At 35.7% G+C, this 15873-nt stretch overlaps 1 protein-coding gene across 7 annotated transcripts in view; it reads left to right on the plus strand.

The window, feature by feature from the left end:
- Positions 1 to 4960: 4960 nt before the first annotated feature.
- yem (yemanuclein) overlaps positions 4961 to 15873 on the plus strand; it is a 58776-nt gene continuing 47863 nt past the window's right edge. For all 7 annotated transcript variants that reach the window (XM_071596672.1, XM_071596675.1, XM_071596676.1 and 4 more), the window contains exon 1: positions 4961 to 5210. In XM_071596672.1, coding sequence (XP_071452773.1) covers positions 5046 to 5210 — 165 coding nt within the window. In that variant the 5' untranslated portion in view covers positions 4961 to 5045. The remainder of the gene's footprint in view (positions 5211 to 15873) is intronic.

Raw genomic sequence — 15873 nt, forward strand, 5'->3', positions numbered from 1 at the left:
GTTTGAATCCCACCAGTGGCAGAAATTTTCACCGGTATTCTGCTTGGGGTGCTGTGTAGAAAATACTTCAACAAGGTGTTCCACCCATTGGGTAAGACATTATGGATCCCTTGGTGCCTTTTCTTAAATGTAGGCTGATGCTGGATTTCTCTCCACTCTTCCTTTGTGCACTTTGTAACTGAGCACATGCACAATGAACTGAATTGAAATTGAGTTTACTAAAGGGGGCACTAACACATTATGATGTATCACTCAGAAATGATCTCAAGCAATTGAGTGGATTACCAGAAATGCCTATGCAATTAGTCTTGCTTTTAGGAATAATGTAATCAACCTTAGTAAAGGCATTTTTGAAACAAAATAAATCATTATTTGCTTGCTTTTGGTTTGATTATATCTGGAAAATAGCAGAAGTCATTGACCTGCCTGTTTTAAAGCCATGTTGGCAGTTAAATATTATTATTTAAATGAATTTCCACAATTGAGCCGGAAACAATTACATTGTTAAATATTATGTTGAATCACTTAAGTCAAAATGTTAAACAAGTATGAACAAGTTTTAAAAAAAAAACGACACCACAGATAGAAGTAGTATGAAATTTACCAGTTCAGAAGATGAACCATGTTTTGAAATTGGGATTACCTAAGGCTGAACCAAAACACCTGAGGCAGAAAGATTGGTAAATGGCATCACTAATTGAAAATGCAACAATATGAGAAGCTTTGATAACTTTCAGCAGAAAGCCATCATGTCCACGGAAGAAGAGTCAATAAAAGAATTCTAAAGACCTAGGAGGGAGATGTAAAAAAATTAATGAATAGAATTTGGTTCTTGGAAGTCTTGAACCACAAAATTATCCTCAGGAAAATTGACAATTAACACAGCAAAATGAAGTGGGTCAACACTTTCTCCATTAAAATGAATATTGTCACTTGTCTCTTGGTTGAGGAAATGGTGTTGTGCCTTTTTTTAAGCTTTAAAGTGCATGAGCGATAAATTAACCTCTTGGTACTTAACTTGTCCTGGTCTTCATTGTAGGTGATTTAAGTTTAAAACCTACATTGGTGGTCTGAACCTGCACTAATTGTGTCACAGAAAATTTATGAAAAGTCAAAATCAGATACTAAATTATCTGTGTACTTTTGTTCTGGTGAGCTTTTTGTCCAGGGCACTCAATCCAAAAGGTGACAGCATGTAAATAAAATCAAACTATAAGGAAGTCTTTCAACTGGTTTAATATTTATATCAACAAAAAATATAACACTCAATAATTTTGGAAGACATATTTGTTAACTTGAGGAAGGTTACTTAAAAAAAGTGTCACCATCAGGGGATGATGACCAGTGGCAATGACTTGGAAATTTACCTATAGAATTTCAATGTCTCATTCAAAATGCCTCTCAATATAATTGCTGTAGAAACTCTGTTTAGGATGGGTTTAGCATAGTTGGCAACACCACCTCCTTTTAGATTTTGCATACTATCATATAAAATGTAGGCTATCAAGGTGAAAATCGCTCATTTCATCTGCTGACAATTAAATTCACCTGGAACCATCACATTAGCTTTTGCAGTGGATCTTTCAGAAACTCTTGCACAACAAACCTACACAGTGAGCAACATATTAATGTCTTTTGCTTGTTTTGGACGACTTTTCAATCAATACAAGAAATATTTTCTGATTTTTTTAAGGTATAATTATGTGACAATGGTTTTGTTGGATGTATCAACTTATGTGAAATAGGGATTTCATTAATTATAGTTAATCTATCGGTTAAGGTAGGTTGGATGGTCAAAATGGTACAACGACAATTACCTTGTCTCTAATAACACTGCCTGAAATCGGACACTAAAATAAGCCTCTCTTCAATTTCACACACTTTTTTCTATCCTTCATTTCATCCAACTTGCATATCCTATTCTTACTCTTTCCTTGTTTGCCTAACTTTGCCCCTCTATCACAGTCTACAGCATCAATTTCCAAACAAAATGCTCTAAATGCATCTTGCCTCCTTTGGATTTCTTCGAGCATAGTAATTCCTCCTTCCCACTTCCTTATTTGCTTTCCTTTCAGCCCCCTTTACCCTCGCCATATTTCTCCACCACCACATTTCAAAATCTTCTTAACTTCTCCTATAATCTTCCTTCAAGGAATGTCAAAAATGTGAAACTTGCATACGTAAAATATTAATTATTCCAGAGTATTCATAAAATTTTGTGTTTTCCAGGTTACACCATGCTGTGTAATCTATCTATGAATGAATATTTTCTATGGTAATATTCCAAACACTGACATTGACCTCAACATACGCCAGGTGGGCCAGCATGAATTTGATCAACTTAAAGTTTGAACTACTGGATTCAAGATTGTATTCAACTTTTTTTACTGTTCCCAATGACCCCTCACTATTTTTGCAAACGTAGTATTAGTCTTTTCTATGTAAATTCTGAACTAGCTTCTCACAAGCCATGCCTCCCTTAGCCATCATATAGCCACTGGTGACATACTGGCTCATTGCACTTGCAAAGACTGGAGTCTTGTGAATTTGAGCAGTCTCATTGCAACCATTGGTTGCAAGCAAGTTTCTGTAGCAGTCCTTCAACATGAGGATATGATTGATAACCAAGGGCAGAGCGCACAAGCATGTGAATTGATTTATTAGGTTTGTTCACTTCCTTTCCTAGTGTTAAGAAGGCTTTATACCTAGTAAGTCACAGCTCGGGTGAAGCTGGATGTCTCCATAGTCACCCAAATTTGACATGGGAGCTACAGTTGGAAGTTAAGACTACCATAAACTTAAAATTGATAAATTACCATTAAAAATACAGCAGTACAAATTTCTTTGCTGATGGCTAAAACTTTTCCGACTGGTCACATTTTTATTCCATCGTCAAAAGGTATGATTCATGCCTAAGTTACTTCATTATAAATGCCAGGAACAACGCTGACTAAATATGTTACATGTGAGTGATCCTTGAAAGATAATTGCTATAATATTCTTGAGAATAATTTTCTTGTCCAATAAAGTTTGAGATTGCCACCTTTTACGCCAATTATTTTTGTCGTGTACATAATAATAGTAACTATAACTATTTAATTATTTCTATGACAATGATTCTACAATTTTTCTGTGTCTGACAATGACAATAGGCAATTTCACTCTACTTAACAAATGACAATGTCACTAATGAGGTTCAACTACACCATTAACTCCATGAAACACCCTGCGTTTAACCGACCAAAAACTAAATTAATACGACCATATTCAGGCTGTAAAAATAAAGCGATGTCCCTATTACGCCTTCACAGAAATTAAAGATCCAATAGCTCTTCATTCGTACTTCTTAACAATTGTCCTTTCTATAGTATCATATTGCTCCCCAATTTGGTCCATATCCACCCCAACTAATCTAAAATCCCTCGATAGCATCTCTCACTAATTTGCCAAAATAGCGAACCACAGAGTTCCAAATGCCCGATTAGGGCCCTCAAATCCTTTTCTGTCTTCTTTATAAATTTCTAACCCCTAAAACCACAGACAATGCTGATTTTAAACTCCTCCACAACACTCTACACTCGACTATTGACTGCCCTGAACTGCTCCCTCCCTCTTCAACTTCAGCATACCAACTCGATCCACCCACTCCCTTCTCCATCCGCCTATTCCTAGGATATCTCTAGCTGACCGCTAACCTTTATTTCGCCTCTCCTCCCTTCTAAATTCATTCCCTCACATTGCCGATCCTTTTTATTTATTACAAACAATTTCACCACCCGAGCGTTATCCCACCTGTCAACAAATTAAATATTTCCCGTCCACGTTCGGCTCTCGTTTATTGTTCAGCAGTTATTGCATTTTGACCTCTTTCATGTTTTTGTTATAATTTTAACTGAAAATTCGCGCTACTGAAGTATTCGAATAATATTTTAAACAAAATAAGAACCCTAAAAGACGGGAATGGCACCGGCGAACCCTGGATTAGCTGGGGAGGATGTTTCCCCACGAGTGGGAAACATTTATAAAGAAAGACTCCAATGCTTTTACACAAATTCTCAATCGGTAGCATGTAATCATATCCACATCCTTCTTATCCCAATTTTTGCTTTCGGCTTCCTACCTTAATTTATTATTTGCCCTTCATTCAGCAGGGCTGCCCAAATGGCTAATAATAAAAATTCTCTTGCATGCAAAACCCCAAATTAAGCAGAAAAATACGCTTATTATAGTGGCAAACCAGCATATATTTATAAAGAAAAATCCAAGAACGGACTCTAATTCTCCCATTAACTCAGCTTATGACATTAGCTTCTTTCACCGTCCTTCACTTTTTCATTAATAGAGAATCCTTATCGAGTAGCACACCAAAGAAAATTCAGGATAAAACCCGAGCACTCCCTTATTCCGATATAAAAGCGTGGATCTTCGTTTTAACGGAAACGCGTTCGTAGTAGCAATTACAAGAAAACCCTTGATAGCTCGTTGGCTGCACATACACTTACTAGCGAATAATATTACGTTTACATTAGTCTATTGGCGTATCCAGTTTACTCTTCCTTGCCGCACACTGTCGTTCTTCTTTCCGCTATAAGAAGATTTATGATCAATAGTGTAATCTATGCTCAGATTGAGAGGAATTTCGCCCTACTTCAAATGAATCCGCCTGGGCCAAGCAGACGACATTTTAATTGGTAATCATACAACCTTATTTATATCACCTATTCATAAGCTATAACACTTTGTCTGCTACAAAAAACGTACATTCCCAAATAAAATGAAAAAAAATTTCTATTAATAATATCAAACTGATGCTTAAGAGGTTTCTATTTAATTCCTTATAAAATTTAGGGTCGCAATTTCTCTCCTCATTTTTTATCTTACCGACCGGGAAAAGCTGAGACCACAATGCCTTATGTGCATTTGCGCGCATGCGCCGAGCGCGAGTTAACAGTTGAAGATGGCGACGTGTTACCAGGTTGTTTAAAATATGTTCGTGCGGTGTAGTCTCAATACCTTTGGTGTATGTGGCAGATATAGTTTAAAGAATGTCCGAGCAAAAGAGAGCATCATTAACAACGTTAGGTTCTAGTAAAAAAGACAAAAAAGTGAAAGAACCCCGTAGAACAGTGCGTTTAAAAGTGAATCTCTCAGAGTCGAACGAGAAGACGTGCCCAGAGTATAACTACGTCGACCTACTCAATTCTGTAGAGGTAAGTTCACATAAAATATCCCCTTTACATTCCTCTAAGTTGATTCCTCAGTGCGTGCTATAGTTGTCAACCCCGCTGATAGAATAAATTGCCTATTAGGTGGGCTTGTTTGGGTGATCCATCTCTGAAGGAATTCACCTACTTTGACGTGAGAAAGTTCTCTACCGATGAAAGCAATCCCCCCTTTGCAAGACATTCTGTATTTTGGTTGTAATTATATAGTGGGAGGATCGAGTCGCCATGTTTGAAGTGAGTGTAGGGTTTCTATTGACGTTGCGTTAAAGCCTTATTAAGAGCCACAACGATTCGCACGTAGTCCATGCATAATCTTGGTTTTTATTGATTTTTAGCATGGCATTTTTTATGTCAAGGCGTAATCCTTCGTTTTTTTGGACTGTCATCTTATCCTTTTTCTTGTAAAACTGTGTTTTGCAGTGTTATCCCTCACTGCTTCCAGCAGGTAACTTTCCCAAGTTTTCAGTTTTGCACAGTAAGATTCGAGTGTCATTTATGATCAGTGTTACCTTGGAACCTATTTAATGTAATTCTTAATAACTTTCGATTAATATAAAGTGGTGACAGTCGTGTTCTTTAGAGCTGACATGACGGTGCCTTACGGTACTCCCTTCGGACGGACGTTCCATGTCATTGAGAAGCATAATTTTTCAGCAGTTGATGCCGCATGAGAATTTTTAATAGCTGCATTTTTTCAATTCATTTTATTAACTCTATTAAATGAAATTTCTTTGAAGAAAGTGATCTAGTCCGTTGTGACTCCGTTGGCTCGTGTGCACACACGGTTGCTTGTAATGTGAGAGGTATTTATTTTGCTTTCGGGTTGGTACTGAGCCTTTGACTGGAGATCAGCAATTAGCCAGCGATGTAATTTCATTAATTCTTGAATTGGTCTTCGACGCGGACGCTCCCGTATACTCCCCCACCCCCGCGCTTTAAATGTGTGTGTGCGTATCCTAGTTTGTAGTTAATATTATTTTGTAATTGGAGTGTGAGGGTAAACAGCGAAAATTCGTTGTAGCTATTTTTTCTATCTGAAAACTATTTGGCAACCAAAATACAAATGGCGGACTAATATTGTATTTTTAAATTATAAAATGTACTGCGAAGGGGGTGTGGTTTTTCTTAGGTTGAGTTGAATTCTGTTAATATTAAGATTGCACGCTTGGCATGAGAGATATTCTTGAAAACTGTAGGGATAGGTGTCCATGCTGGGATGAGGGAAGCGATATGGTTTTTGTGGGGAATTGCAATGGAGAGTGCAGTAACCTTTAGGAGATCGACGAAGAGGGGAGTTGTTCGTCGTGTGAAGCGTTGGGTAGAAGTAGTACGGGACGCCATAGTGAATCAATTTCTTTACGGGGGGAGGGGGGAGTTGTGATAGGTTATGTGAAAAGGTTGATTACTGGGTATTTACTATTCGGAAAACGGGAGAGCGTAAGGCTGAGAGATGCGTAGCCATAGTTGAACTAGAGCGCTGCTTGCGCATGCATGGAAAAATAAACTAGTAATAGAATGGTTTAAATTGTGTTTATAATTTCGAAGTAGTGGTTTATTCGTAAAGCTGAGAAATATGACGTGCAATATGATTTTTCTTTGGAGTGAGCGATAATATCGCTTTTATTGTTAACCTTTTCATTGAAGTTTAAAAACAAGCAAATGTAAAAAAGCAAGACAACATAATCTGAGTCTATGTTGTTCTTTCAATTTAATTATTAAGAAATATTTGACGCATGGATTTATCCTCTTATAAATAAGAAAGATATGTATAATGAAAGAAGTGGCTTATGAAAATTAGTTTAATTATATATTAAAATTACGAGATGTAATTTTGTCGTTGCTGAATGCACCCTTGTAGTAATTTTTATTTTTGAATATTATTCGAAGCGTCGTGTAAAAATTGCTCCGAGTTCGGCTTTTTCGTCTAGTTTGCAAATAATTATAGCCATGCTTTATTGTTAAATGGTTTGTTCGGATTTAACATATTTCAATTTTATTATAATGCCAAATTTTGGCAATTTTATTCGCTAAAAACGCTCTGCGCCTTCTGGTCAAATTAGGTCAAGAGGGATCTGAGTTCGGGATGCCAATAACTTTTGGAGACATTAACTCATTTGTCGATTGTTCAAAGATTAGTAGTAATTGTATGACGTTTATTATCACCGTGTGTACGAATGTATATTTTAGTCAAAATCTGTATTCAATTCGAATTCGCTTGTACGGAGTAGGCGTTTCTGCCCAACGCACGAGAAATGTAAACATATTGAAGGATGTTTTGTTTATCCTCTTTAATCTTTGTAAAAGGTGTTTGTGAATCCTTTCCTAGAACTGAGCAGAGTGTCATCGCGCGAAATAACTTTTCCCATTTCACGTAGTTTTGCTAGTACTGTGATATATATTTGAACGTTTTAAGACAGGAAATTAGTGTTTTAAATCGAAATAATTATGATGCATACTGTTAATGGTTTGAAATTTTAAGTTAATGTTTCGGATATTGATATTATTTCTCAATATCATTCAAGGTATAAGCTGCTGTTAAAAGTACATCTTATTTTCAATCCCATAGCATCAACTTTGGCATTCCTAATTTTAGGTAATTTTAATTCCCATTTTCAGGACATAGGGTAAATGCTCATGAAATATCGTGGGCATGGGGTTTCCTAAGTTCTATGATGAAATAAGTTAAGCAGTTTGTGAAGATTTTATCATAGATATTTTATTGGCTTGTTTTATTACCGCAATCGTTTGCCAAGGCCTTGTTAAATGTGGGAAAATATTAATTGAAATTGAGGGCAAAAGAAAAAGGCCCAAAATTATTACGATAAGGCGGGCGTACGGTATACCATGTGATTGGAAAATTGTACTGAACTTTGTGTGCATGAATCTGGGCTTATGGACTCTTCAAAATGTTCATTTGTGAGTGAAGACAGACACAGACGTCTTCACGATTGTGTCACAGAATCATTTTATCACCGGGGTCGTACGCACAAGATTAAGCAGCGATTGCCTTCCATTTTACCCGACTTCGTACACAACACCTGAAACAAATAAAATGGACACTTGTGTTACGGCCTAAATTGTATACTCCATTTCGTTAAAAAGCTGTGCGGTAAATGATTTCCTTATAAGAGTCGTATTTTCTTTATAATTATTCTTCTAAAGGATATGCAAAAAAATATGTCAAGAATCTGTTACGTTTTTCATAGTGTTATCGGTATGTTGGCTGTTTTTTGCACACTGGTACTACACAGATAGGCTTAGTCGAAGAATGCTAGTATGTTTTCAATGCGGCGTGGTGCCCATTACGGATAATTTACTAATGTACCGGAGGAACCCAGTTTCAAGTACGGACGAGACTTAGGTGCACCTCTCGTTTATGTCAAGCTGTGATCGACCTTGGGGTCAAATACTAACGATAAAACGGTGTAGAATCTTACTCCATTGTGCATAGAACGTGTATTCTCCCGATTCAACGCTCTAGCGAAGAGACGGAGATATGGTGTTACGGCAAATTTGACGCAAAAGACTATGCCCATGAAATTTTGAAGAGCACCGTTCAATGAACTGCTGACAATAAGCGTAATGATAATTTTCAAGTATATATTTGCCCTCAAAACATTTTACTTCCACGTTTATATCTGATATTTCTTCACGACTTCTCATTTTCCTTCACTCTTGAATATTTCTTTATCCTAATTCCTTCTTATATGTCGCGTTATACATGCTGGTTTACTTTTCAAGCATTTTTCTCTTTCATGTAAGAATTTTCTTGCATCCTGCTTTCACTGTATTCTCAGTAATTAGAAATATTCAAGAACAGCCATCAAGACATCCTATAAATAAATGGTTATAGGATAGTAAGCTCTACGATGACAGTGGTCTCTTTTTTGTAATCTCGGTTCTCCATTTAAATTTTCTCTCTCTGACCCTCAGTCATATTGGCATTAACGCTGGCTCTCTCACTGGAGGAAATGCATATATGGCCTTAAAGACTGATTTAATTCAAATTGTTGCGCGGATTTTCTGCGCTTATACTCTGTTCACCGAAGGTTATCATTCGTGGAGTTTTAGGACTACGTTTTTTAATTCTTAATTTTGCCTCCTGCATGAGAGATCCAGGGGAAATGCTCGTTATTTTAATTTGCTAGGGGTCCAAACATCGGAAGGCACGACGGAGAAAACCAAAGCGAAATTGAGTTTCAGCAAATTTAGTTATTTTTCATGAGTAGAAAACTGTTCTTTCTCTTATGCAGTGAACTAACCTACGCAAAGTACGAGCATGCATACAAATAAAGCTGTATTCATATGCAAATGAAGCTAAGGGGAATGGCATCTTGATAAGCAAAGCTAGAAAACTTACGGAAACTTCTGGTCGGGCTAAATGAGCGGAATTTATTTGAATTTTCTGTGCTTGAATTCAAAAGTCAGGTGTCTGGTAGTTTGATGGTCTGAATTTTCCTCCATGAAGGATGTCTTATATGCATAGTTTAGAAAGTGTTTTTTTTCGTAGCTTTGAAGCATGCGTATAACATCCATAAGAGGTGTATGCGGACTTACCGATGCAGTTACCAAATCGGGGCCATTGTTGTCTTGGTTGCTATCTCATAAAACTGTGCTGCATTTGAAATAGACGCGCATCCAGGATATGTAGTTACTTCTCCTGTCTATTTATTTAGCAACTTAATTGTGTCATATTTTGTAGGCAAGCGTTACGACGTTAAAGAAATGCCACACCATATAGTGTAATCGGATAGAAATAGGTAAAAGTTGAAGACTAAGATCATGGCCTAACAGGTACGGCATAACGGTTAAGCTGAAGAAAGCTGCGAGGGGTTGGTAATCGATAATAGTCTCTTATAGTATCAGAGAAGCTTGCTTCTCCAAAACATTACCTTGATGGGAATTCTTCGCGACGACCATCGATCAGCAGTTAACTCCTCGACTCCAGCACTAATGTACGTATTTCCATTGTTGAAAGATTCAGCTTCCTAGGTTCCCAAGAAAATTGTTTTAGGTAATCTGCCGGTTAAGGTAGGTTTTTAGATGGACACAAGATACCAAACCATTCTCTTGTCATTTATAAAACGCTTGAATAATAACTCCGAAAAAAATTGACAAAGGCCCGACCTACCAACTGAGTAATCCAATACTTAGCAAGACTTGGGTAATGTTAAGAGCAACATCTGTTGTCTTTGCGCGTCGGTGAGCCGCGAGCGATTAATTTAAATGGTTGACGCAGTTTTTTTTAAGCAGAATGGGATAATTAAACGATAACGATGAGAGACTACATTTTCAACAATGCTTACAATTTTTTCCATTCCACATGGGCGTCAAAGATTTTGTGAAATTTTTTTTCCCCAGTTTCGCTGTCGCGGCACATTTCGAATGTCACCGAACAATCTACTTATCCGTAGTTGATTGTCGATATGTATCTCTGCTTGTCGATAGTTTTATTCTGAATTCTTATTACTTTCATAGTTTCAGCTCTGAGGAATGTACATTTATACGTGCCATTCTGCATATTAAATTAATTATATTGCCATTGGTGTTGTGCTAACATTATAAGAACTTAATTAACTGTTTGATGGTATTGGCACCAGGGTATACGTGTCACTATGCACGTAGACTGCATATATTTCTACCGGAGAAAACTGTTCTAATGAGACGGGATGGCGGCCACCGGCGCGTGGGGCCCACGCACCGCTTCAACGTCATGCAATACATTAGTATTTAAGCATATGCTTACATTGCATCAACAGTGATGGGTGATGGATTTTTTGTCGCTGGTGGAAAGATAATATTTATTCACTGAAATACCCCCTTGCCGTGCTTCAAGGCGCTTAATGGCTCTATATTTCACGCAAGTGAACAATAGGTGGCCAACTAGCAGGAATCAGAATCTCGTAGTCAGGATTGAATTGCAGGCAAGCTCTTAATGTTTCAATTAATGATTGGTCGATTTGTCAATCTGTACCATGTTCTTACATAGCAGAAGTATGTATTCATCGATCAAGTTTTTGTCATATGCATTTTTAGATAAACTAGGGTTTAGGTTTTAATAGTAAATGGTTTTCTTTAAATAATTTAATCATTTAGAGTGTAATGCATTTTTTGATGTCAACCTTTATTGATATGCTAGAATAGTGAACGTTTATTGTGATGTCAAGAAGAAAATAAGTATGGTGACAATCCAACAAATATGTTTCAAATGTTAAAATAATGGTAGTCATTCTTTCAATTTCATAAAGAGCATTTTGTCTCGTTGTTGTTCTTGTGTATGTATATATGTGCATTGTAAGAGTGACCGTTGGCTAGACTTGACCGTTGCTACTAGGACAATTACCTAATTGCAACGAGATTTATATAATAATAATAAAACTTTCTTGAAAACAACATTGTGTGGCATATTTCTGTGTCTGCGCTAATAATAGAACAAAGTTGCACTTTTCCACAGATTTAATCTGTGGAAAAGTGAAAATTTGTTCCTCCTTTTCTTGTTAGTATGGTTTTCCATCAAGATTTTTGGTTTAGTGTGGCTAAATTTCATCAAATACCTGCCACAATAGTGAGCACCAAGTTGACAACTTAATCATGTTGGCATTTCCCTTATAAGGTATTTTCATTTGTTTCCATCAGCCATAGAGGAAGTAAATACTGATATTCTAAAAACTAATTTAAATATCGTGAATACCTGCTAAACATTATGCTCAATTTTATAAACCATTCAACTGGAAAGCCTGTCCGTTGGCACCTAAATCTTTCATTTTATTAGATGGTAACATCATTATTATTCCACCAAATTTTCTCGTACTTTTATTTTTCATAATCCAGACTTCGGAGACTTATTTTTTACTTTTTATGAAAGCCAGCAAATGACTAGCATATTCCTTAGTGTTTTTATTTTATAATGCAGTGTGTGCAAATGTATTTACAAAGAATGAACTGTTTATGAGCCTTATCAGAGGACATTTCGCAGTATCACAGGTAAATTAATATGAACAACATTTATATTTTGAAATTTAATATTTATTGGGACCTACAGCAAAAATTTTAGTCACTTGTGAAGGAACATTGCCATCTTGATTTAAATGAGATTTACATTTAACTACAAATTTCTTTCTATCATTTGCCAAATATCATAATTAGCAGTGGTTTAATGGTGATAAATTTGTTTTTTTAAGTTTAATAGTTATGCTGCTGAGGTACACAAACGTATAGACCTGCAACACAAGTGTGTGATAAAAAAAATGATGCATGCTATTTTCAAAATTTAAGATCTCAACCCATCCACATTATTTTTTTCCCATCTGACCAACAATTCAGGTGCTGAAATTGAATTTCAAGAATTTAATCAAATATTAGGGTACGTGCAAAGTATAGGAGATGTTACTGTTGGCTCACATCAGTTATTTTAGTTAGTTTCTTCTGAAGGTACACTAAGCTTCAGCCTTATCAGACTATTAGTCTGGGGATAGTGTATCTTTGAATCGAGCGAACTAAGATATATTAAAAATGGATGAAAGAGAATATTGTGTGTTGATCGAACTTTTTTTATGAGGCAAATCATCTCGAAACTGGGACAAACTTGATATAGAAATGACTTACAAATGACCAAAAAATAAATCATAGGGCTTGTTTCAAGGTTGGTTTGCAGCTTTTTCAGTGGATACCGTATTAACCCAGACATTTTATCCCTGTGGAAAAAGCATGTATTCCCTGCCACTTGATTGAAACCAAAGAACAGTCCAAGCTATTGCCAGCGGGGGGTTTGTACCTAAGAAGGCAAAGACTGACCATGCAGCTGGGAAGGTTATGGGGATTATAATTTGGGATTTTCTAGGAATAATCTCTATTAACTTCTTGGGGAAATGTCACACAATGACATGTGCACACTATGTATTGTTATTAGGCCATTTGAACACTGAGCTGCTGGAATAACTTACAGGGTTGTCCTGCAAAAAAGTCCTTTTCTATTATGACCACATGCCAGCTCACTCATCTGCTAAAGTGATTGAGTTTCAATTCCATCTCATTCCCTAGCACCCTGCTCTCCGAATTTGGCTCCATCGGACCACTATCTGGTCTCCAACTTGAAGTAATGACTGTAGGGAGAAGGGAGATTATATTCAAATTTGCTGTTTTTTAGAGTTGAAATGACTGCATTATTTGGAAAAATGCATAGGCTAATCAGGGGGCTATATTGAAAAAAGTGCCTAACCCAAAATATTAAGGAGTTCTCACTTTTTGACAGATTTTTCAAACTTCCCTCATAGTGGGACATTTTTCACAATTGGTGTGGTGAATTAATTTAGCAACCAACACCTCTAAGTCATTGTTTGAATTAATCAACATAGCTTTTTATCTTGACTGTTAATTTCTTCATTTAGAACTTACAAAAACCCAGTGTCTGGGAAAATAGTCCATCTGTTTATGAAAATATTTTACTTCATTTCACCTTAAGTATATTAAATAGAAGTCAATTTGCTGTGTTGGCAGCCATTATGACATGTTGGGTCAACTCTATCTGCAAGGTAGAATTTGTCTTTTAGTGAATAATTATTAAATTTGGCATTGCTCAGAACACTTTCCAAGCATTTTTCCTTGTACATACCTCTTTTTGGTGTTTTTAAAAATTACCTTTTGTGAATGATTGATGTGAGTGTACAATTTTTGTCAGCAAAATGAGTGGGTTCTGCTCATGATGTCACGTGGATGATGATGTGGTGTGGAATAAAGATTTTGGCATAAAATCCATTAAAGAAAGGTAGCTGTTGGCTTTAAGGGCTACCTTTGAGTTACATTGGCATTCATTTTTCTTTTAATTTCCATAAGCTTTAGAGAAAGCCATTTTCTTTGTTAAGCTGTTTGATACCATTTACTATTTACTTTTCATAGATTTGCATAGACATGCTTCTTCTTCACAGATTCAGTGGAAGTCCCCTCTGAGAAATTATGATAATTTGTGACTAATATTTTGCAATTTTTATTGACTGGTTGCATGGATGTATCAACATGTCAAAAACAAAAGTTATGGTAAAATGTGATAATAAACATTATGACCAAGAATATTAATTTCTTTTTATCAATATTTCACATACTCTAAGCAACCATTATTTTTTATTTGTGTTCTATGCCGTATAAATTCAATAATGAACTTGATGATACAATTTTTATTTTATGCTCAATGTCTGGAACAATATGGAAAAGTTAAATTCTATTAAAAATACAGTTAATATTATATATTAAAGTGACATAAGGTAAGCAAAAATGTATTATTTATTTTGAATTATCCTAAAACAGCCCTTTTTGGCCCTTACATGGGACTAGTAACAGTTATTACGAAGGAAATGATTACAAACACCCAAACAATATGTGGAGAAAAATCTATTTGGGGAATCCCACCCTTAGGTTGGCAGACTAAGGATGTTACCCCACTATCACTGGGGCTGACATATTTATGTCATTTAGGCATATTTATGTCATTTGTCGTAGGCATAAAGAAAGAGGAACAGTGTAAACAGTGATGAGTGGTGACAATCTTGATATAATTTCTGCATTTGGAAGATCTGATATTAATGTTAATTTTAGATACAAAGAATTAATTTGTTACCTTTTGTTTGCTATGGAAAATCGCCTTAAATTAGCATTGACCTGTTAGTATGCATCAACAGTATTATTCCTTTTTGTTTATGCTGGAGTGCAGTGATTTTGTGTATTGAGTTTGTGCAGTGAGTAACCAAGAGTTAGCTATGCTGAGGAATTATAGCTGTTGGTGTCAATAAAAACATTTTTGCATAACTTATATTATTGTTGTATGAATTATGAGGGTATTGTTAAAGAGATTGAATTTACTGTCTAACTCGAGGATAGAAACAGTATATGATGAGTATGTTGAAGTAGCTGGTGGATACCCAGAGGTAAAAGTCCAGTAAAGTTCATCCATTTGATCACAGGTTATTTTAATTGCTTATGGTGACTAATTATGAATTAGTCATAATTTAGATAGGCTATCATTTACTACAACCAATATTATAATATTTATTAACATTCACAGCTCCTATTAGATCCTAGTAATTCGTAGCCTTTTTTTAAATTGATCATTTTTTATTCTAATTAGACTGATTAATTCCCTTTCTGGGCATCTACCACCTTATCTAGACATTTAATAAGGCAAATTTTGTCAATGACCATGCCAATTTCAAAAGATTATTGCTATTGCCTGATTGTAATGGTTGATGTGAAAAATGCCCATCATGTTCAGCAAGTTTAGTATCACAAAAATTCATTTTTATAGCAATATTGTTTGTCCTCAAAATTATTATTTATTAAAACATGTCTAGGTTTATTCAGGAATGCAAAATGGCAGTGTCTGTTGACACTATCTTAGATTCATAATCCATAGGTTTGGCAAAATGTTTGTAATGCCTTTGAAATTTCTGGAACACCATTAAGCAATGCTGCTTTAGTCATTCCAACCTGAGATGACAAAATAATTGGAAAATTAAGAAAAGTAATTTCCTAATTATTTTGTCATTTTGAAATTTATTCTTATTCTCAAGTGCTATTGAATGAAATGTTTCTGTTTTGTCATAATATCTGTTGTCAAAAAGTGGCTATTTACTTGAGTTTAACTGTTTTCTGACAAATT

The sequence above is a fragment of the Hetaerina americana genome, unplaced genomic scaffold, assembly GCF_022747635.1.
Source record: "Hetaerina americana unplaced genomic scaffold, ioHetAmer1.1.p SCAF_8, whole genome shotgun sequence".
In the NCBI taxonomy this organism is placed as follows: Eukaryota; Metazoa; Arthropoda; class Insecta; order Odonata; family Calopterygidae; genus Hetaerina; species Hetaerina americana.